The 25,058-nt window shown below is 42.8% G+C and overlaps 1 protein-coding gene across 2 annotated transcripts; it reads right to left on the bottom strand.

Moving 5' to 3' along the window:
- Positions 1-1,674: 1,674 nt before the first annotated feature.
- On the bottom strand, positions 1,675-25,038 carry gpr61 (G protein-coupled receptor 61). Of its 2 annotated transcripts, XM_048242103.1 has the most exons (3): positions 24,914-25,038; positions 7,805-7,875; positions 1,675-5,725 (listed from the first exon to the last, which is right to left on the bottom strand). In XM_048242103.1, the coding sequence occupies exon 3, from the start codon at positions 5,530-5,532 to the stop codon at positions 4,141-4,143; it is 1,392 nt and encodes a 463-aa protein (XP_048098060.1). In that variant the 5' UTR covers positions 5,533-5,725; positions 7,805-7,875; positions 24,914-25,038; the 3' UTR covers positions 1,675-4,140. The 2 variants fall into 2 exon arrangements, with proteins under 2 accessions (XP_048098060.1, XP_048098059.1); XM_048242102.1 differs by lacking the exon at positions 24,914-25,038 and having other exon boundaries at positions 7,805-7,955.
- Positions 25,039-25,058: the final 20 nt, after the last annotated feature.

Here is a 25,058-nt window from a genome sequence, read left to right as displayed (position 1 = left end):
GCTTCTCTTATCTTCTCCCTCCGCCTGTGAATGTCAGTGAGGATAAGTTGCCATGGAAACACCACCTTCAATACTTCTGAATGAAACAGAGCAATTTGGAATAAGCTCACCCCGTGTATGCCACAATACACTGGTGTTCTCGTAAAAGGAAATGCAAAGGGACTCAGGGTAACATGTGTATATGTTAAAATCTCAGTGTAGATAATAAAGGTAAAGGAAATACTCATGGTGCTGTGAGGAATAGATAAACCCTCACATGACCGATGGGTTATATATAAGCATGTCTTAAATCATTTTATGATATATCATGACATGAATGTAGAATGAATGTCCACCACAAAAAAGATACTTAGTAAGACTTAAAGACCTTAAAACCCATAGCTGAAAGGTCATGCTGTTTGAACCTTGAACCACACCACCAGGGGCCTCTCTCATACACTCCCATGCTCTCATGGCCAGGACATCAAAGCATATGTTTGTCAGTGTGTGTGTTAATGATATGTGTATGTGTGTGTTTGTGTATGTGTGTATGTGTAAGAGTGTGTGTGTGTGTTGGGGTGGGGTGGTATGCATCTTTATGTCCTATGGTGCCTCATAAAGGCTTTCCCATTTTAAAATTAAAAAAGAGAAAAAAAAAAAAACAACAGCACTATTTTGTGTGTTGTGTGTGTTTTAGAATGTAAATGTTAATTTCACATTTTAAAATGTTATTTTAACATTTCATATAAAAGTCTGTGCCATAGTTCCTGGTGGATTGCCTTAGGTGGGTGAGGGAATATTGTATATTTCATTTTGATGTAAAAAGAAATTTTAAAATGTCAAGCTGACAGAAATAGACATCAAAGAGCACCTGCTGTAAAGGTCATTGGCTAAAATATTTAGCTGGTCTTAAAATAGTAGTGATTCATAATATTTAGAGTTTGTATAGACCTTTTTGAACAGATGATGAACTGAAAACAAAGTGCTTATTGATTTTGTTGTTGGTATTATTTTGAGACAATATGTGTGATGATTCTCTGACTGCCAGACAAAAAGCAGAGAAGCAGACATCTCCAACTCCGTCATATAATTAGACTGTCACTGCTGTCTCCCTTAACCCTTAAAGGTGTAGGTTTTTGAACGTTCTAAGTTCCGCAACAATTGAAGGTTCTAAAATTCTATGTTGAATTCAATGAACCCAGATATTCTTTAGAATGTTCATTTCTCAACATTCCTGTCACACCGGTGTGACGGTACTCCTTTAAGGGTTAAATGTCACATCCCTTTTATCTTCTTTCTCTCCCAGCATTTTACTTTTGTGTCCTTTTAGACCTTCATACTAAACCTAAATGTCTAAATACACATGCCGTACGCACACGTGCACACGCATGCACACACGCACGCACGCACACACACACACACACACACACACACACACACACACACACACACACACAGACACACACACACACACACACACACACACACACACACACACACACACAACGAGGATCATTAGGATCAGTGTAGTAGTATTGTGTTGACTTGAATGGACATGAAATGAAACAGAAAGAAATATTGTAAATACCCAGGCTGGTTTAGCCAATGATTGGATGGAATGGCATCAAGGTGTGCAAGATGAACATTAGACAGACACACATGCAATTCTTGATGAATTTTAATTAGAATCAACAAAAATAATAAAGACTTGGCAAATGAGAGCAACAATACCAACCAGGACTTTTTCCTGCAAAACACAATATATACAAAGCTAAACAAAAAGAAAATAAATAATTAATTATACATGAACACCAGATGGATGCGGGGCTTTTAGGCACTATCCCCACAAAGATAACTATTCTCAAAGAATGCTGTATCTCACAAAAGACTAACATAAATACTGGTTAGTAAACCTGATGGTCATCTGTTTCTCCACTGTCTCGATCTACATTGACTTGCATGTTCAGCAACCAAGACAAAATGGCTGTAGAGCTTCATATGGCAGTGATCATATTAGGTGCAGAGATGTGATATTGATTTGAAGTTGATCCCACAACAACCCTCACAATGTGAAGGGTGTTTGGACTGATTTATGAGATAAGGGATTTTATGGAGTGATTTTATGAGCCAAACAAATCATGTTTGAGTTTGAAATTTCTGGATAATGATCAACTCTGACTTTCTCATGATGTGTTGTAGGCTATCTTTTACCACCCTGTTGTCTTAATAAAGTAAGTCATCTGTCATAGAAACAACAGAACATTCACACAATATGAGGGCGGTTCTCCATAGTGGATTGCCACTCCATTGCCTAAGCAGTGCAGAGGGTTGCACTTGAATGAGATAATTATGTTTGTTCTGTTTATATGTAATTCAATTTATACAAATTTCCATGTAGCTTCATCAACCCTTTCTATGACGCAAAAGAACCTTTGTGATCTGAATGAAGAATCCAGCTGAAAACACCAGCCTGTACTGAAGTCATTAAACAAGAAAATTAGGAGCGTTATGTCGTGAGCCCTTTTTTGCCCAGTTCCGTAACATACTTTTAACACCAAACCTAAGATGTCCCAAAATACCTTGCTTGACATCATGTGATTTAGTTCGACTGGGTTGGATAATAGAAAGGGAAAGAGAGAGAAAGGCAGAGAGATAAAACACCAGAAAATGTGAGACTTTGTTTATGTAGCAGTTTTACAAAGCATCTCTGTGTTTTATTTCCTTGAGGTGAGAAGATGGTGATGTCCTCCGGCTCTAGCTAAAGAAAGGGCAAAAGCAGGAGGAACACATGTAAGCACTGCCTCCATTGTATTCTGTGGTCACAACAAGCTCCGGCTGCTTATGGCAAAACACAGTGGTACTTAAAGTATACTGTGGAGAGACGTTTGTTCTGGTTTAACCTGTAAACAATGAGCCATTTGAAAGTGGGTTGGTCCTAATCATTAGAATTTGTCCTCTGTGATGTAGGCCATAACACTGTATTATGAAAGGAAGTTAGCATTTAGATGTTCAGGCTAGGAACCAGCAAGACTGTAATTTTCTTTAAATATGTCTAATTTGCTGTGCTTACATTTTGTGTTGTAATTAATACTACACAATGATAAACCCTCTTGAATCTCGCAAGTTGATGTCTAAGTGCAGTTTTTCCAGAGCAGTGTCGTGTTTCCAGTGTTGACAGATACACCATGTGCTAAACATGGTAGACTGAGTCAATGTGTTTCTCTGTGCAATTTTACTGAATAAATTTTCAGCGCAATCAGTGGGAAGTTAAAAATATTCATCTTTGTCTAACTCGGTCTTATAAATACCCCTGCTATGAAACCATTCAATAAAACCTGTTAACACTATGTACATTTTAATTAGGATATAGTCAAAAAGGCACAGCAATATTGTTTTGGACTCCTGAGAAAAAAATGTGACAGAATTTGCATTCATTTTCTGTCTTGAAACATGAGGGGGTGGAGATTGAGTAAACAGTCTTTTGAATCGGTGACAGCTCTCTCCACGCTGTGCTGTTACGGCACATGATTGCCAGTGACCTGACTATTTTATCCCTTGTCTGTCCAAACTCGATTTTGTCCCCAGGTTTTCAAAAACAACAGAAGGTCCTTTGGGGAGAGATGGGTTGAGTGGTGGCCTCAAAGGCACTCAAATTGTGCAAGATAACATGGCCAATGTCCACAAAATTATGATGCATTATATGTCAAATCTATTTGCTGTCTAAAGTGGCAGTCTGTTCTAATGTGATATTCGGTATTTGCCTATACCAAATTCAAAACGTGTTAGACTGTCAAAGCGAAATGGTAGAGAACAGCACTTGCATGCATGCTTACATCTTGTTTTGTTAGGACATGTTACGAGTCAGCCTCTCTCATCAAGAGAGAATTGAATGTGAAATAGAGGGCAAAAAATGATGACAAACGGCATTATCATTTACTTTTTTGAACTCCAGAAACATCTTGGTTCATAATATTATCCGGATTTTACTATCTGACAGGATCATGTACAGATCTTAACCTGATGTATCATATTAAAAAGTGTTCCACTTCAAACCCTGAAATTTGAAGCACATGTCGAATGAACAAAAACAAACTATTTAAAAAATTGAGGGGGACATCAATAGCAACAAAATACAAATTGAAACAAATGTGCGTTTCAATCCTACAGGTCAGGTATTGTCCTGCGGCAGTTCTCTGACAAGTTGAGATCATTGTTCAGGTGGTGTTGCTCCATGAACTCAGATGTCTCCTCCACTATTTGTCCAGGGATGTTTAAGTCAACAGAAGGCCTCTGGAGGCATGGAGAGGTCTGTAGGGGCTCAGGGGGTAGAGCATCGTCCCCCTTCTGTGGCCCAGATATGCTCTGGGAGTTACGAGGCTCCAGATTGCAGCCGGTGCCCTGGAGGAACTGCAGAAAGTTCTCCTCGATGGAAGCCTCGCGGCTGGGCAGCTGCTGCTCTTCGCGTGGCCGGCCCCACGTGAAGAGGCAGGCAAGCTGCCTCGATAGCTCCTCCCGGATCTGGCGGTTGAGGCAGCCGTAGAAGATGGGGTTGGAGGCAAAGCAGAAGTAACCGATCCAGGTGACCACATCTTCCAGATGGGCCAAGGTGGCCGGAGACGTGGGGACCAGTGCTGAGTAGAGGTGGAAGGCGAAGTACGGCAGCCAGCAGCCCAGGAACTGGCCCCCCACCGCCACCAGGACCATGGCCGCCTTCCCCCCGCTGAACGTCCGCTGAGGGGTGATACGCGCGCCCGCCAGGCTGGCCACCATGCTGGAGTGGCTGCTGAGGGACTCAGAGCGCTGCCGTGGCGTGTCCATCCACGTGGGCACCGGGCCCTGCTGCATGGCCGCCACCCTGGCCACCTTGAACATGTTGCAGTAGACCACCAGAATGATAAGGACCGGGCAGAGGAAATACATGAGTGTGAAAAGAACCATGAACACCAGGCGAGATGTCCCGCTGCCGCCTGTCCATTGCAGGGAACAGCGCCTTCGCCCCGGAGTCAGGGAGGGTCCACTCCCCCCTGTGCCCTGCAGCGCCAAGCCTAGCAGAGGGAAGGCCGACATGAGGATGGCTTTGACCCATATGGCCACCAGGACCGTGACCACCAGGCCCACGGTCATCTTCACCTCGTATCGCATGGGGTAGACAATGTAATAGTAGCGCTCCACGTTGATGGCGCAGATGGTGAGGATGGTTGCACAGATCAGGCCCACACTCAGGCAGAGGTAGCCGCGGCACAGGGCTTCGCTGAAGAATGCCTGGTCCGAGAGCATGCCCAGCGGCATCAGCACCAGGGCGGCCAGCAGGTCCACCATGCACAGGTGGAACACAAAGACAAACTTGCGCAGCTGCGGCGTGCAGGCGATCACCGTCATGACGGCCAAGTTGCCCATGATTGCCAGCAGGTCCACCAGCAGCATGGCGCCCAGGGCGAGCGACTGCGAAAGAGTGCCGCTCACTTCTGAATCGTTGGACTGGGGCAAGGTCAGCGTCCAGTGGCTGGCATTCGAGGCGTTCCACGGGATGTTGGCGGTGGCAGCAGGCTCCATGAGAGGATGGGTTGAGCTAAGTGAGCAGTGTCACACTCAAGCCCATTACCCATCCTCCTGTGCCTGGGCGGGGGTGGGGGTCTGAGGACAGTGGTTCAGATGCTTCTGGTAGGCCAAGCCTAAGGTAGCACCCCAAAGAACACTCACACACGTTCTCAGTGGTGATCAAGGATAAATCTCACTCCTCTTTGTCCTGAGGGAGACAGGAAAAACAGTTTCAGAAGACAAAATTCCAAATGACTTCCAGATAAACTAGAGAAATAGTATGCAACAGTGGCTTTGATTTTTACAGGCTGTGTGATGGGAAAGTTTATAAAGGAGGAGAAATGCATGAGGCATCATCATGGCCTGGGGTGACCAGGAGGCATTGGTTTCCTTGTTTATGGTGCCAACCTCACCTGTCCCCTACCCTGCACTCCATCAAAGAACTGAATCACGTGGACTGACTTTTCGTAGATTTCCATACGAACACACACACACACACACGCACGCAGGCGTGTGCACCTAAAACACGTCAGTGAGTTTGTTTTTTTCCAGACACCATTTCAGTCCATACACAGTGGGCAGTAATAACATCGCTGATTTGGAGCTATTTTGAAATAATCATGGGGACCAATAAATAAATTCAGTGAGACTGATGTCTCTGGGGCCATTTCAAGCTCCGTGGACTGTGGTGCCGCTGGAACTCAGAGAAGCTCTATAATAACAGCATTAATTAGCAAAGAGCAGGAGGGACTACCTTAGTGAAGAGGTCTCACATATTCTACAACATATTGAAAGCAACCCATATATTGTGCAGAACGTAAGATTCAAGGCTAGATACCTAGAAACAAGTTGAAAGGAGTAAGGCTTCACTTTAACAGTATCTATATTTAACTTTTGTTTGACTTGTGGATGAGAAAGAATAGCCATATGAAATTGTCTCGTATCTTATATATTTATTCTGAATGTGCATGGACCAAATGTTACCTAGAATTTTGCCAAATACCTGATCAAATTTAAGACATTTTAGAAATTGTCAATAACATATCTCCCTAAGTTCTATATAATAATTACAATACAAGTGAGAGGGCTAAGAGTATCACCCAGTTGGCTCTGTCTTAGATGTTTCACTGACAGAGTATATGACAGAAACTAAAAGCTACAAAATTTAACTCATGAGATCATTTTTTTACAAATAGTCTAAATATTGCACCAGTAAATAAATGCATTTTTCAATAAGGGGAATCATTTCAGTGAGTGACAAGCAGTTCAGGGCTAAGTTGCTAACATGTAGTCTAATTTTGGCAGACATTTCTTCAGTTAATTTCCATGTTTAAAAATGCATAATTTGCAGTTGCCCAAAAAGCAAGTCATCCTGAGATAAAACAAAGGGCCCAAACTAAATGTATCTTACCCCTCTATATGATCATGTTTGTCAACCTTCCAGTCCACACCCAAACATCTTAGCAAAGAAAAAATATTTTTTAAAAAACCCACTCATCTATAGTGGCATCCAAGTTAACTGTTGTAAAGTCAAAGTCTAACGTTCAAAAGAAAAGAGGTTCATCACCGCGTTTGAGCCATGGCCCTCTTCAGTCTAAGAGACTGGAGACTAAGAGGGAGAAAGAATCTTGGCTGCTGCCAACTGCGAAACATATGACCCTATTATATGCACATGACTCAGTATTTACTGTGATAGAAAACAAGCACTGTTGCCCAACAACTGATTTCTTTCTTTCTTCCTTTGGCTTCCTCTCCTTTAAGAAAAAAAATCTCTAAAGACACACAGGCAAACTTTGTAATGTCACAGAAAACTGATCATAATCTGGTGGGTTGTTGCCTACCACAAAATGCACAGTGGTCTCTGAGGTTGTTCCTGGGTTGATGTTCCTGTGCAATGGTTGGAGGTAATTATCAAATGTTAAAAAAATGTAAGGAACCCCCTTGGCCGGATCTCATCCCCCTGCTTTGTGTCGCCCACACCGATGTGGCCCCCTGGCCCAACCTCGCAGGTCTCCACAGTCCCTGCCCAGCCTCTCCTCACTGTAACTCAGATCCTACCACCTTAACAGAGTGACCTCAGCTCCTACTGCCTGTCGACATGGACACACGGCGCGGCACACATGGCAAAAACAAGACGGCAATATGGAAACAGTGTTTATACAGGGAGGGGGGTGATATTCAGAGGTAAGCCACGTCCATGATGTGTGTTGGACCGAGCATCTGTTTTCTAAGCAAACAAACAGCCGCCTCCATGTGACACTGCTCAGATTGGTGGAAGATGACATACCTTAGGTAAGGGAGCGAAGCTTTTTCTCTGCGGTGCATACACTCCGCCTGGGAACGTGGTCCTCTCCTCTTCTGGCGGTGCATAGAAGTGGGAGAGGAGAGGGGCGTCAGTGTCTCCTCCTCACCTGGCCCTTTCTCCCCCACCCCCACATGCACACACACACGTACGCGAACACACAGACACCCGCCCTCAGCCAGCCCAATCACCCCTCACCCCTTCCCCCCTCTACCCACATACACACACACACAGACACACACACCCGCCCCCTCACATACACACACACACCCCTCCCCCCCCTTGCGCTGCGCTCCAGGCAGCCGCCCGGTCCAGGTGGCCAGGCTGGTGCTGGAGCCGAGATGACAGGCAGATAAACAGAAAAAAGAGCAAGAGAGGAAGAGCTGGAGAGGGAGAGCCTGCAAGAGAGAACGAGAGAAAGGCACTCCCCTCGGCCGCCCGTTTCAGATGCAAAGCGATGCTCACCCAGACACAAGGCACACACTCATGCACACACACGGTGCACATGTTTCCACAAAATCGACGCGCACAAACACACGTATACATGCACACACACACATTCACACATGCACGTGTGCTCGCACTCACACACGCACAGGGCAACTGCAGAGCGGAGTGGAGTAGACAGGCAGGCAGGCAGCTCTGCTGCTCTCTGCTGGGTCTTAGTGTCCCACCCCCCAAGCCTCGCCTTTAACTCTCGCACCTCACTCAGAAACATGGCCATCAGGCAAGGTCACACTGGGTCTCACAGAGATGGGTGAAAATGAACACAAAAAGGCATATCCAATTTGCTCTCCGCAACTGCTTTTAGCCTTATCCCTGCCTCTCCAATAACATGGCATGTCAAGACCTCCCATGATCTGATCCATTCAAAAGCCCTTTCACGAGGGTGGATTATTTATTTGGAGTAACAGAGGCGGCAGGAGAAAAATTAAAATGCAACAGTTATGTTAATGTGAGACATTAAAGGGTCCCAAGGGACACACCCATTTATAGTACTGAATCTTTAAGCACAAGGACTATTTATACCTGTTTGGCAGGATCAACCACTCTGACCTAACTGCAACTTCACCTGTAGTTCAGATAATGTAGACATAACTGATCCTCATTTGCATTCACATCTACATGTCATAAACATTGACAGTCTGTGCATTTGCATGGCCAAGCATACTAATCCCTTTGGCAAATATTTTCACTGGGACGATCACCTTTCTCCTGGAATAGGGAAAATGGGTGTATAGTTTTTTCTGCTTGGTTATTTTTTTCCCTCTGTTGTTTTATTTTTTTTGATTGACATAATGAAAATATGTAACAGCAAAGTGTAGTAGTATTCTATTAGGGGTGCTTACATGTAGAGTAATGGTGGTGTTTACATGTGGAGTAATGGTGGTGTTTACATGTGGAGTAATGGTGGTGTTTACATGTAGAGTAATGGCAACAGGTGAAATTATGATATGGAATAGAATAGAACCTTAAAACAATGGGAAAGGGTGGTCAGTCTTTGAATAATCTGTATGCATTTGATTTTCCCAGTCTACCTTTAGGTAACAGGCTGTGTGAGAGACACATTGTGGTAGAGGTGTGTGTGGGAGGAAAAGGTCCATATTCTACTCTATAACTGTATATAGAATTAACATCAGTGTTTTGAACAATCTATGTGTGTGACAAAAAAAATGAAGCAAGCAGTCTAATAGTCTTTGGTTCATTATGATCAACAGAGAATTAGATCTGTACATTTCTAAAACATAGCCTACCTCACTGACATGGCGGTGACCCCATGAATTAAATTTAATGACCCTTTAAAAGTAAAATCAATACAAGCAGTAGTGTGTTGACCACTCTTGGCTCCCAGTGCTACACTAGTAAGCTGTTGTAATCACACTGCTATTTCTACCCATCAGCCTACTCAAACATATAGTGTAGAGGGCTATACATACATACATTCAGCGATCTGTAAAAGAGCAAGGCTCGTGTCCAGCCGTTGGCTGACTGCAGCGTGGGCCGTGGCGTGCGGGATGTGGCAGGCGCCGTGCAAATGGACGGGCCCAGGCTGGGCTCTGGTGCGCCGCCTTCCTGCCTCACCCGAGGGATGTGCAGAAGTGTGCGGATCAGCTGGCTCCCATTGTCCCTCTTTTCTTCCCCATCATTGCTCTGTTCTTCAGGGGATTTATTCATTAGTGATGGTGCTAGTCCAGCGGCAGTAGCAGCAGTCCCACACGACCACGTGACGCCCAGAGAGACATGGGAGCCCTGGCTAAGCGAAGGAGTCTGAATGGTCCTTCCTTATTGATTTTGTCCTCCATGTGCTGATGGGGTGTATTAACTGGATGATACTTGAGGTGGAACTTGGATTTTTTTTTCATATCATCAATCAGATCTTTACATGAAGTTTGTGTGTGAAAAAAACGAATGTGGTACAACATTGTGAGGTAAAATGATATAAAGGGCATTCAGCTGAAGTAATGTCTATGAAGCATGCAATATATTTCTTATCTTATAATATAAAGGTAATACCTGTCAGTGTTTGCATTATGGTCATATTCTGGTATGTGTTTTTTATTTCTTGGATTATTTTTATCTTGCTGCCACGATGGTGCATGAGTGTGTGTGTGTGTGTGTAGTTGTGTGTGAGAGAGAGCTGTGTGTTGGACGTGTTGAATAATGACAAAAATAGCCGACACTTGCTCACTCAAGCTGCACCAATCACAGAAGAGGCTAATACAATGGTTTCCATGGCTACCTAGAGCACTTACAACAACCTAGAGTCTAGCTTTCTCCTCAGAAATAATAAAGTGCAACAATGTCCACTACCAAAAGCCAAGAACAGCCTGTTGTTGAAGGGGTATCGAGCTGAAATTATAAACTGTGATTAAAATTCAGAGGCTATCACACATACACATGCACAGAGTCTAGTTTTTATTATTAAGACCATGACAAATGATCTAAACAGTCATACCCACTCAGTTATAAACCATCAAAGGCACTAAATTTGGATAGCTTTAGGCATTCCCTCTCAGATGCTGAAATTCCCCCTGAAAAATGGTGACATGCAATGTGAATATTTGTCTTATGTTCAGATAAATCTATTATCTATTTACTTAAAATCTTGAGGCATATATGTGATTACTGATTAATTTTCCATTTATTTGGCTAAAATTCATTTTGAAATAAGATTTTGTATTTAGGTTATTTCATTTTATGACTGACTCTTTGTTCCCCAAAGATGAAAAGAAAATCTGGATGTTTTATAATGTGATTCTCCACCAAAGCAGTAGAGGGAGCTCCTTGATCTCTGAAAATCCTATCAGGATTCATTTCATGCATGATGCTGCTCAAAATAAACTGAAAAGGTCAGGACAGTAATTCACCTGAATCCTTGTATAATTTCAAGTCATTCAGTTTAATAACACCACTGGTTTGCACTCTGGAAGGAATGCTAAATCATAAGGGAACTTTAAATGCACTGTCCTCAGGCCTTCACATACATTTCATAAATATTTTTAACAAATACAGAATTGCGCTAATAGACCTTATATCCTGTCTCCCTAAAAAACACTTTCATCATCTAACCGCATTTTTGTTTCATCAAACAAGTGACAAGATCTCTGTAGCTCACAGCATCAAGCAAATGCCCTCAAGTGCCATTTTACTCAATTAACCTTGCCTCGAAAATGACCATTACATCGTTATAACAATGTCATTGCTGTGCTGCTAATTGCTGTTCAGCTCTGTTTTCATTTGTGCTGTGACAGACTGGATGTGTCCCTCCATTCAAAGGTCTAATCTCTCATGCCCAGCAATCACTGCACGCAGTCAGGCAACCACGCACAATGACCATACAGCATTATAAAACAGAACAGGGCCAACAGTGAGATCACTAGGAGTTTGTGCTAATTTGGACATATTTAAAATATTACATATGTTTCAACAGCAGTTATAAGGGAAAAAGACCAACGGTTTTGTTCTGACAAACTGTAAGTGGTTTAGGCTATTACCTACATTGAAAATCGACCATGACCTTATGGCTGTGGAAGAGGATAGACAATTCCATTCTGGGTCTGTTCAATCCAAACCTATAAGAAGGAAGTCAGAAGCTGAGCAGAAAGTCCCTCTGCAGGGAATGCGCATTTCAGAGACATTAACTTCAAAATGATCTAAACGAATGCATGGCTATTACGCTAACACTTGTGTGCTATTCAATTGAAAGAAAGCTCTGTTCCGTCGAGACAAAGCATCTGTTAACACAAAATAACCCCTAGACACCCCTAGGTGTAAAGCTACAACAAATAGCATCTGATCTATTCCTCCTTCCCTCCACCCCTGCCCTGTCAAGTCCAACTTTTGACCAAAATACTCTAGGCCTAATCTCTAACTTGAAGCTACGGTTAATGAGAAAAGAGACCTTCAAAAGGGTCTGCCCTGTAATGAACCTGCTTTACAGAAGCAATTGTGACATGTGACTACATGTCTACATGAAAGGTATGATTTTCTTTACTATAAATACACTCTTAAAACAAATGTGTTGTCCCTATCTGAACACAGAGATGTGTTAAAAAAAAAACAATGCAAGTTTTCAACACATTATTTTAAGAGTGTATGAACATGATTTTCCATAGTTTTATTCTTTTGTTGCAATGCTGTCTAATTTCTCATTTTATTTTTTGCTTTTGAAGCATTTCATTCGACAAAAAACATACAGAGTTTTGTAAGAGAGACACAGTGCACTGGCATACCTTGGGATGGGTATGCCATGGATTGTTTTAGCTACGTCTAAATATAGCTTTGAATCAGTAGGGTGAGTCACATTCCGAAGACAGAGGGGCCATAAAACCGTTCTCTAAAGCATGAATTCTAGAGATGTAAACTCTATTTTGCATACATTTTGGAAATGTTTCAATTGTTTATACACAATTATCTTGTAAATGATCTTGGCTGGTCATATGAGCAGTCATAATGTTCCATGGTGACACCGAGAAGCAGAGGTCCTCAAACCCAACCTAGTTTCAGTGTGTGGTATGGATAAATCTGAATCACAGGACAATTTTATCAAAAAAAAACATCACCAGCTCTGAAAGAACAAACAGACACAGACAAACACACACACACACACACACACACACACACACACACAAGCCCAAAATGTGTCAGGAGTCCCGCAGGCCACCACAGAGCTGGTTGGTGAATAATTCCTTGTTTTCTAATCACATCGCTCTGCACCACATCTTCCCTCAACTCACCCCATGATTCATGCCAGTATCTAGAGAGAGGGGATGAAGTCACATGACGGAAAGCTCCACATTTTAGATTCTCCAATATTTTCCTAATTTCTCCTTACAGAAATGGTATATGGTATGTCCCCCTTTGCACTTAACTGCAGGTATACCTCTGACGTCCTGCACGCCGACGCCATATCAGCCCTTATTTGTCGCACATACCAAAAAAAGTACAGCAATGTTCAAAATGTCCACTGATTCCTAATGGGTGGGATTTTTTTTTTCTCTCTTTCACTGGACTGAAGCATTGCTAGATGTTCTCCACCCACTGGTAAAGCCCTGGGGAATGTGAGGCTGTTTGATTGCTCATGCTGGTGTGCATTGCTGGATGATTTTGCATGAGTCTAGGGGGGTTAAAAGGGGGGCCAGCGTTCAGATCCTCACCCTGTCAGACAGCACTAAGTGCCACAGGAAATGGCTCTCTCTCAGTGTTTTTTTTTTTTTTTTTTTGTAGTTGTCTAAATCGGCCGTTGTCGTTTTTCTTTCCATTATTCAAAAAAGCTCAGCTTCAGGGAATCGGAAAAGAGCTGATGCTTAAAATAGACTGCAATTTATTGGGGTGGGGGTTGTGAGCTTCTCACGCATTACTAATGCCCCCTCCTCCTTATATCCTCAGTAGATGCACACAGCAATCAAGAGCCAATCCAGCCAGGAAGCATCAATGAGCGAGCAGCCAATGCCAAGATAATCAGATACAGGGCCTGCATGGCAGGCGAGTGGGTGTTCGTTATATTTGGAGCAGCATGAGACATTTGTTTATTGTCCCTTGGTTTAAAGACAGAAATCCCCCAGAGAGAATTAGAATGGCATCATTGAGAAGAAAATAAAAAAAACAAATGAATTAAGACACCATTGCGGGCAGCAATGTGTTAGACTGAGAGTATAAAGATCTATTGTGAAAAAAAACATATCTTACTCTGAACATAGCAGAGGTGTTTCAGGAGAGATGAAAGCGCATGAACAGCCAGTGAAGGGAAAAACCTTTCAGGGATGACTGCACTGGGAATATCAAAGTACCTATAAGCAGCGGTCGGCGACACGCCAGACTTATCTGTGACAAAAAGGGCTCAATTTAGCACCAGTTCCTCACCCGATGGCTAAGCTCAGAGTCCTCTGAGCCATATGTAGACGTCTTTATGAAGCAGACATGACTTAATGCATTAGAAGGCCTCTACAGCGTTTAGAGCTGTGTGTCAGAGAGGGTCTGTGGCCAGAGGGAGGCAGTGTAGCGCGCCCTGTGAGGGAACTGAAGCGGATCAAACAGGGGAGCCAGTGCAATGACATGGCAAAACAAGCCAAGGCCTCTGGCAAAGGTTGCACAGTCGGATATCAACTTGTCAAAGGTCTCGCTCTGTCTGCCCAAAGGCAGGAGGAGCATGAATAGAACGACTTCCTGCAGGATGGGGGGAACTAGCCACATGAATTCCCCTAGGATGGAAATTGCACTTAGACAAAAAAGTCTGAGGAGCTGTTTGGCTGAGACAGGCAGGCAGAGTGTAGCCACTTAAGGCGCGCTAATGCATAGGAAATGCACTGGGCTTTGATGATTCAATCACTTGAATGCCATTACTGACAGTTAGTAGCACATCCACGCAATACAGACCTTATCCAACTTGCCTCGGGTTCAAACTCAGCTGCTCGACAAGTGCTACAGTTATGGAAGGTAGGCTATTCAGCTTTTATTTACACTTAAAAGAGCTTTCTGTTGAACTTGTCTGCTGACTGGAAACAGTGATTGTAGCAAGCAACTGTGTTTATAATATTTAGTACTGGTTTTAGGGAAGAATAGCCTCAAGGAGGGAGAGATTAAGATTTTTATAAGCAGGTCTTGCGATATTTGTACAATCTAGACAGTCTTGATAGGGTGGACACTAAAAAGTGATGGAGTTATAAGAAATGAGGGGGGCTAACTGGGGATTATGGTTTGGAGAAAGCAGTGCTGGGTAAAACCAGTCACCCTCACCTGGCCATCCAGAAATAAGATAAAAGGAGTTGAACATAAGGATGAAAGTGCTTGGGGAGAGTGAAGGGTCATTATTGCACTCAGAGGCCACGTGATTCAAGAGATTTGGTTGTAATTCAATCCCACCTCCCTCTTCAAAGCGTCTGTAAGAAGACTGGACTGAAAAAGGCCCATTCTGCACTGTCAGTGTGTCAGAGAGCCGCATTCTTTTTTATTTATAAAACTCTGGTCATTAAGTTTCTGCAGCATGTGAATATCAACAAAGGCTCTTAATTGGTTCATGTGGACAAGATAATTTTTCTTCACTAATGCATCTGTTAGAGACATCAGTCGTCTCCGTACCTCAGTGACCTAACACCAAGGTGGGTGACCTTTTTATGATTCAGGAGCTCTAATGAACACCTAATGGGATATATCTATTTAAAAAAACTCAAGGTCCAAAAGGAGTTGACAGATATTTAAAATGGTGCTCAAGGGGGTTAATGGTCATTAAAGACCCAAGCCAATAGCACTCTGCATTGCAGGACATGTGAAATGGCTACATGGTCACTTATCCCTGTGATGTCCTTGGCTGATGTGCAAAAGGCTCCCCCTTGGGTTTAGCATCACGCTGCAGCACGGGTCGACCTTCAGAGGAGGGCCGGTGGGGCACCTGGCTCTTCTGCTCCAGTGGTCTTTGTGATAAATCACCAGCTAGGCACAAAAGTCAGCCCACACAGCCCAGGCATGGAGGGAGCCACAGCTGTGGTACACAGCGCACAACATCATCAACAAACCAACTGCAAATGAGCTGAGGCAGAATACTGTATTCACAAAAAAGTGATTACTGTCCCTACGGTAAATTGTGTGTTTTTACAGTGTGTCTGTCCCAGACAGTGTCATGACATTATACTTTATTTCAGTTCTGTGCTATCTTGGCAAGTAATGCTCACAAATGACTTTCCAGAAATCACTTCTCACTCAGTGGGGGTCGTTAATAGGAACAGATGTGGCCGCATTAGTGGCCATCTCCGCGGGTCAGGATAGGAAGCATAAGTCACATGGAAATGGACTGCAGTATTGAGTCACTCCACGCCCAGCAATGAATCAGCCGAAGGTGTGGAGAAGGCCCTCGCTCCTGACAGACAGAGGCCTCATAAAAAATGACTCAGAGTCACTGGTTCCTCATACACCGTTATGCTAGGAGAGGTTACCCAAATAAATGAGCATGTTGCAGGGAAGTGACTGACAGAGGTATTTAATGTACAATACCTTTTATCTGTCTACTGGCTCAGCAACCCAAATGGAAACTGGTTATCACATTTCACTTTCAGTATAGGGACAAACTGATATATTTCTCAGTGTTAAGAATGACCACAGAGGGGCTCAGGCCTTTGTATGAAGTGGTGATTGGTGAAATGTTCCAGTCAGGTTTTAGACACATTGTTTTTGTCCCTATGTTTGGATGGATTGACAGTGGTTTGATAACCTCTGGGTCATTTGTAGTGGAGTAATCTTCAACTCCAGACTGAGAGAGGATTACTGGTTAAATAAGCATTCTGCTGGTCCCCATCATGACCCCATCCGTTTAAATTCACGAGGTGATGAACATTACGCAAGAGAGAAATTAGGAAGTCTAACAGACATTACATTCACAAAAGCCTCTTGGGATATTTGATCTCAAATTCATCCTATTCATCCACCATGTCAACACATGTCCAGGAGGTGAAGGAAAGGTCACAGATACACTGTAAAAAATTTAAAGGAAATCATTTTTCCAAAGAAGAAGATTTTTATATTTACTTTTCCCTTTCATATTTCTTCACTATCTATGACAACAATCGAACAATCTAGGACAACAAATTTAACCGACATTTCAGTGTGAGTCTTGAGATATGGTGAGTAGTTTCTGACGCATGGCCATTGACCAGGAAATCACTGTCGAGGGAGTAGAGGCAGCAGTCTAGAGGAGGGTGAAATGGAAGGAGAACAAAAGGTCATGAGGTCAGCATGTGCTATTCTCAATGTTCACTGGGTGACATTTCCTCAGGGCTGTGGGACAGTACACTCAGCCCGAAAGGAGGAAGTGCCAGTCCCAGGACAGGATGCAAACGCACAGGCTCTCCACCCGACGGGAGAGAGACTACACCTCAGCGAGGCGAGGCCAGGGGAGTCTGAAGTCAGTTTTAAATGTGCAGTGTGCTTCTATGTAATAACTGTTTGGTGGAAGAGATGTGGTACAGCTAATAATAACTAACACAGTCACCACTGGGGGCAGACAGACAGATATTGCCTCTCAAAAGCTTGAAACAGGAACAGGACTAATCTAATCATGAACCTGTGATGTGTCAGAAAACAGCCCTGTCAAGAATGCTTCTTCAAAGTAACTATAATAATAATAACATTAATAATAATAATAATAACAATAATAATAATAGTAATAAATTTGATTTATACACACTTTTCAAGTCACCCAGGGACACTGTACAATTAAAAGGTTCATGGATGTTATACATTAAATACAGACAGAAATGACAAAGAACTAAAAGTTTAAGACCCAACACACTTACAAACAGACACAGAGGACACTGCGCACCAGAGAACAAGAAATCACAGACACAGGGCATAGTGGAAAGAAAAGATTGTGAGAACAGTACTGCAAGAGCACTGTATAAGGATTAACTAAGTTTAAAGAAGTTAGGAAACTGAGGAGAAAGCTATTCTGAACAGATGTGTTTTTAGCATGGTCTTGAAGGTGGATTGTTGTGCATTGCGCAGTGCTAGTGGCAGGGCATTCCTGTTCCCATGGCCAAGTACGGCTGAGAATTTGAAATATATTGCAGGCTGTTTATTCTTTTTGATGAGACGCCAGTGAGTAGGGTGTTGCAGTAATCCAACCTGGAGGTGATTCAAAAGCATGAGTGAGTGTCTCAGTGGCAGATGGGGTGAGAAAGAGACGGAGTTATGCATTTCAGGCGATGTTTTTGATGTGTGAATCAAAGCAGAAGGAAGAGTTGACTATGACACCAAGGTTTCTTAGCTCAGCAGAGACGGTGGTGAGGTAACCAGGAATGGCTAACTGAATGTGCCCATTTTTGCAGTATAACAGGGGTGGAACTGAGGATCGCTGGTTGAGTTTTACAAAGTTCTGTGTCATCCAGCTGTTGATGGTACTGAGGCAGTCAACCAGGTCGGACTAGTCCTTTTTTAAATTGATCAAACGTGTATAATACATAGGCCTAATCAGTGTCATTATCAGTGTATGCTGCACTTACTTGTGTAACTTAGTTAAAGAAAGAGGTGCAGGTGAAGGTGCAGGCGAAATCTGGCCTGTAGGCACAAGCTGTAGCTAGGAGAAAAATCAATGCTAACTGTTCAAATCAGACATAATCCCCTTGTTCCCAGATGTAAACTCAACAGTATCATTCATTTTTACCTGTTATCCATTCACTTCATGATGTGAAATAGTGGAAAGAGCTGATTTGTAATGCAGTTCAACCATATATAAAATATTTACAGAATCCCCAAGCACTAGATTGTTTTTACAGTAGCTTTTAATAATCACCCTGCAAAACAGACAAAAAAACCACAAAAAGTTTGGCCTTGGTACCCTGACGTGTGGCCTTTGTGCCCCACGCCAAATACAGTATGCCCAACTGAAGGCCAAGTGGCCTTGCCCCTAAAATTATGAAATTCCAAGCCCAAGCATTTAGTATATCACATGTTCTTAGTGTCTGTATATTGTCCGTCTTACTTTCCATTTATGTCGTTACAGTGTGTTCCCCTACTTATTTTAGCACAGTCAGTAATGAAGATTATGTATCTTCCTGGATAGACTAGTACAGTATACAATTGTTTTGTCTTTTCTGTTTCATTTTCTTTCTACCCTCCTGACCTCTGTTAAAGCATTCGTAAATCCATTAATACTGTATATCATGGCTGTTTGAACATTGAAATAAAATGTCATGTCTGTATATGATGAATGAACAGTTGTATTTTGGGGGGGACAAAGCTCTTCCATGTATGCCTGTGTTTTGTAATGGAGCAGGGATTAACATTGGTGGCTCAAATTGGAGAGGATGCCTTTAAATCCCTTAAATCTTACCGCAAGGCTCCTCACTGAAAGGAAGATTACCGCCATTGACACAGGCTTTATCTAACACCCCGAAACAAATCTGTGTAATTTATAAAACCACGGTCTCTGAAACAGCCTGTACTGATTTTTAGAGGTGAACATCCCTATGTGCCTTGTTTTTTTCTTTTTTTTCCATAAAATTATTGCCAATCAAATATTGTTAAAACAAAGGACTAAAATCTACTGGCCTCTTAAATTATTCCTGCCTTGTCTCAACGTTGTACAACATAAAAAGTGTTTTAAGGTTTTAATCATTCAATTATGTTGCACAAGATAAAAAAAATGTAAACAGCGCTTTAGAAAAGCAGCTGGTCTGACATCTAAATCTCTGATTTTTTGTTTCCAAAGCGGGAATGCTTCAAACTGACGTTATCCCAAATCTGTAAATTAATATGAAACTTGCTGGCTGGAATAATTGTATAGGTTGCACTCTCTAAAAAATGTCAATGTCCTTTCGCAATCTGTGGTTTGGTTACATAACCCCCTTGTCTAGCCTTGTATTAGCTTGTGTCCATCTCTTTCGGCGTCTCTTCTATAAACCTGTCATATTCAAGAACACCACATTCGTCCTTGTTTTTTTTTTTGGATTCTCTGTGATATTCTGCACATGCTACTCTAGCTTCTTTATGTTCCTTACAATGCAACTGGCTACACTTCTATTCTACTACAACAAAAGATAATGTTTTCATGAAGGACAATAAATGCACTGCTTATCTGTCTGCATTGGCATTGCTGAGTATGCTGACAGTGCTCTTCATTAATCAACATATTTTTTCTTCACTGAAGGGTCAATATGCAGATAGGCTGTCACCTTGAAGTCCCGGAGGGTGACGCTAAGCCTTAATAATATATGTCCTGTTCCCTCCCATGAGCATCCGAGTGCATGAAGAGCCAAAGCACTTGCGTAACAGCCAAGGTCCTGCCAAGTCATTAGTTAATGCTGGGCTGGAGATGGGGGGTAGACCGAGCCGGACTCGGAGACTCTACGCTGTCCTTATGAACGCATTTAGGGGGAGATGAGTTTTCTCACTGTTGACCAGAATTCATTTTAGCTTAACACCATCTGCCATGCTTTGCGGCAATGTGGAGTGGCTTCAGATTAGACTGGAGATTGGGGGTAGAGATGGGCGAGACTGGATGGAGGAGACTGGATGCTTCCTTCCTCGCCAATCCCCTAAAACGCAACCTCATGTCGCATCCTCTTCCTTTTTCATGCCCACTGTATGTGACTTATGCAATCTTTCATCTCCTCTATCTCTATCTCTCTCTCTCTCTCTCTCTCTCTCTCTTCTCAGGCAGATGTGGGCAGACTCTGGGGCTGATCGTCCCTGCCGATAGGAGGATGCCATATCCCGGGCGGGCAGTTCACTCCTTTCCTGTGTCTCACAGAATGGCTTTTCATTATATTATCAGCACTCAGACTAGATTATTTGCTCTCTGTTTAGTGGTATACTCAAATGAGATGCTTGCAACAATGCTCAGAACGGAACGGTCTGAAAGGAACACACACATACACACACGCATTCGCGCACACACACGCACACAAACAGACCTCTGGCTGTGACAGGTCACATATTCGCAGGCATAAACAAATCTGGCCTCAAGTGACATCTCTGTGCTTCGTGTTCCCTACCCGAGGCCCCATCTTGGCACCTGTTCACCTGTCCTTCATTATTCACAGCGTGGGGATAAATAAATGAAGACAGTAGCTTAAAGAGAAACACTGCGGTGCAACGGGACACTGTGCCACACGGGTGTGACTCACACGGTAACCCTCCTGGCTGTCGCAGAGCGCTGCCACAAAACGGGGAATGCTGCAGTCCAGGCACTTACATCAGCCTGATGGCCATCTGTGCATGACTGATATGATCTCTCAGCTGCTCACTGGCCCTGGACAGGTAATAAAGCTGGAGTTATGGGCTCCTTAAATGTCCTCTTCACTCAAACCAGCAGTAGACTTCTATTTCGGGTGACTACACTGGTCTCCAACCTATTTGGTCCATATGGAACTTCATGTTCTTTGGCACATATATACTGACGTGTATATATGTATATATATTTGCACAATCCATTGACTAAAATGTATTATTTACTTGCTAGCATCACTGAGTGACTGCACTCTTCCCTCATTATGTTTCCTATAATGTCAGGCAGCTACTAAAATAGTCCTCTACACCCCACAACAAAAATAAGCCCTTGACAGAGAAAGAGAGAGTGAGAGAGAGAGAAAAGGAGAGAAAAGAGGGAGCAGTGCCATTCTAGTTGAAGAGGGGAGGTGAAGGGGCTATTTATTTCCAATATGGCTGAGAGTGCCGTCACTGGGGCAGGACTATGGCTACAGGGTCATGTGAAAAAAATGGGCCAGACCCTGAAGAGTAACAACTGCCTGGGAGCCTGGGAGCTGCCTGCTGGATCTGCCCACTCGCCTGAGTGAATGCCCACTTGCCAACAATAACAAGCGGCGGCTGAGAGCAGGTGTGCTGCTCACTTCAATCACCTGAACAAATATCAGTCATTAGCAGGCAGAGATGGACTCCACTGCCAGGTGGATGGAGGGAACATTGGCTGTTGGCTGCCAGCTGGTGTCTGCTAATGGGCCTTCAACACACTACCGGCGGTCACCATCCATGTGTTTACTCTGGCAAACGGGGAAAGAGAGATACAGTTGGCAGAGGGGAGCAAAAATATCACATCAGACATGGAACTCTGTACCTACATGAAATGTGATTTCTGTTTATTTCATTCGTCTGACTTTTGTAGAGTACCATTCATTATCAAAGCAAATACGGAGAGATGCTACAGCTAAAGATATCAAAGTATTGATAAAAGGCCACAACGTGTCAATGGTAAGCAAGTAGAAGAAAGACTTTACCACCTCAACAATTGTGCTGGATATTCCTTTTGAAAATCACTCTCAATATTACAGGGAAGTATACAAACACTGTCTTTTCAAACTATGAAATAACCACATTTTATTTCAAGAAAAGGGTAAGATGGATTTAAAGTGTCCATAAGATGGTATCTCTGTCATTATTACATGTTAAACAACTATATTTGGTTTGCTCGACTACAGTCCCTTTGCATCATTATCTACCAAGAAACAGCATATTTTCCAGTTACCGTCATTGGATTATACCCTTTTAACAGAATGTAAATTAGGCCCATGTATGCAGCTGTTCTCTTCTCAGATTGCTGCTACATAAACACGACGTGCTAGCCTCTGCTTTCTGTTAAATATTAACTATTGTAACTGGATACAAAACAAAAGCCAACTTCTGGGCTCTGAATGCATTTATAAATGTATTTCAATTTCATGGTTCATCATTTTCCGCCCTCGTCATTGATTTTAAGAATCTGCTGCTGAGACAGTTTCACAGCCTGGGAATTTTCCAATGTGCTCTACCTTCACATGAACATATGACCACAACAGCACAACGTGGGTCACTCCTCAGTATTGCATTAACGTCAGGCCAGACATGGAAAAAAGTCCTGCTGGTTGCTAAGTGATGAGAGGTGAGGGACACAGAAAGACAATGCCGGCTGGTGTTTGTATAGTATCATTAGCCAATGGGGATCCCTGTCTGCCTCCACTGGTAAACCCACACACACTTCTCACACATGCACATGCACAGACACACACACACACACACGCGCACGGACAAAAAACGCAAAATAGTTAAAGAGACCATGCAATATAAGCAGCCTAGGAGAGGATAAAAAAAAACATGTCTTCCAAGAAAGCAAAACCCATGATTCAGCATTTTTTCAGTATGACCTCATTGCTCTCTCATGCATTATATCCGCCAGATTTGAGAGACCCTGCAAAGTGAGTCCATCAACTGAGGGAGAGCCTGCATGAATAAATCACCTGCTCTGCTATTGTACCTCAGTGCAATTGCACTAAATAACTGTCATTTGTATTATGCATTTAAGGGTCATTCATTATTTATGTTGCCGTTGACTGTGGTTGCATTGTCATCTGTTCAGGGAATCCACTGATCCATTAATTTGTCAGGCTCAGGTGAATATGATTGACAGGGGCATTTAGACCAACAAAATCTAATTACATTCCTAAAGTTAGCCCGGAGTGAGGAGTCTAAATTACCTACTCAGACAATTTGTTACAGAAGAGCATGTGAAGTATGATGTGGTCAAGTGAAATCCTGGACACTTAGACCAGTGTAAACCATATGATAGCTTGTGTAAGATCCTGTTGAGCTATAGTTCTTGTTAATTATGATTGTGTATAATTCCAGGGAATGTATTTACCCAAGAGGCAGAGTGGCCAGGTGGTGCATACGCTAACTAAGCATCATTTTAACCAAACATCTTATTATTCATGGCAGCTGGAGGAGCTATTAAGGAATCGTTGGTATCGGAAGAATGAAGAGACCCTCAGTATGAGGTCATTTCCAGAACATAACCATCTTTGAGATAAAAGCATGCCAGCGTTACCACAACACCCAACAAATGAAGGCGTCCCACTGGTTTGAGTAGGCAGATAATTGTGGGGGATTGTTATGGTTTCGTTGAAATTCTGGCACTGGCTTGTTTTGTATGTGATCCCTGTGACGCAATAAAAGCACTCTGTAACTGTTTAAATATGAAATTGCAGCTGATGCATAATGAAAAAAAAGAAAATCCTTTTTTAAGGTCAGGGTAGCCTATATTATCTGTGCCCAAGGGAGATGCCTGTCTGGCTCCATAAATTCTTCACAATATGAACAGACTCGGAGCAAGGCACAAGGTAGGGCTTCTGAACCACCACAGTAGATGCAAGGCTACAAATAGTTGCCAGGCAACACTGTCCCTATCACAGCAGGAACCTGAGTCAAATAGAACATTAGTCATTTTGAGCACAAATGCAAACGGCTTGTGGTTAGGACAAATAATTTATAATAGGCTTCAGTAGGCCTGCTATGTCAAAATAAATCCAAGTGTCTGTCAAGGACAATGTGTGAGCCAAATTAGTGCATATATTGGGTATAACCAAAATATGTGAGAACAGCATGTTATGCTATGTAAAAATTAAGATCCTTCTAAAAATTACTTCAGTGAGAAATACATAAGAGGCAATTGGCATCAGTTTCTTTTCACTCATTCGAGTGTGTAATCTGTCCTGTGCTATTGATTTCTAAGAGTGCATGTTCTTTCCACTTGCCCCACAATGCATTTTTGGTCAGGACATGCAGTACTATAGAGACTAATGAGATACAATGAAATCCTTAAGGAGTTTTGTGGCTTTGAAATTAGGCAAACACACCCTGTCATTAAACCTCTTGACACCGTTGTGTGAACCAGATGAGAGATATATCCTTTCACTTCAAAGTCCCCTGAAATGTACAGAGGTTAAGGCTGTAGCCTATTTAAAAAAAAAAAGGGGGGGGGGGGGTACATCATCATCATCACAGGTTGTTCTTCAGGTGGGTTAGCCAAGGTGATCCCATTTTAATGCTTTCATCTTGACATCCAATCAGTCTCTGTCCAAGACAGTGTAATGTAATGGCTCCCTAAAATATTCCCTAAAAATGACCAAATAATCTGTCTTAATGAAAGAAGCAAAGTCAGTTTTCTATAATCCCCAGTTAAATAAAAGAGCCAGCAACATTGGTCCTCTTTTGTTCCAGGACAAATGAATAACCCATAAGGCTCACATTGGGCAGTCGTGAGCTGATCGTGTCATTTATGCCTCCACTTTTCACACATGTCCACAGACACAGAACCAGAGGAAACAGTAGGCCTACCATGAAGTAATGCTGTCAGAAGGTCTGTAATTACATTCTCCAGAGGGAAGTCTTACAAGGGCTAGATTTTCCAAGAGTAGGCCTATTCTGGTGGATTTCCATCTCGAAGGAGGTTTAATGTCACTGTGTCCTGTGACCAGTTTAC

The sequence above is a fragment of the Alosa alosa genome, chromosome 4 (genome assembly GCF_017589495.1).
Source record: "Alosa alosa isolate M-15738 ecotype Scorff River chromosome 4, AALO_Geno_1.1, whole genome shotgun sequence".
Taxonomy (NCBI): Eukaryota; Metazoa; Chordata; class Actinopteri; order Clupeiformes; family Clupeidae; genus Alosa; species Alosa alosa.
Note: the sequence above shows the minus strand (reverse complement) of the source record. Positions and strands in the feature narration are given on the sequence as shown.

What these genes read in the sequence shown, in the direction of transcription:
- gpr61 (XM_048242103.1), bottom strand. Translation starts at nt 5,532, where the DNA reads ATGGAGCCTGCTGCCACCGCCAACATCCCGTGGAACGCCTCGAATGCC.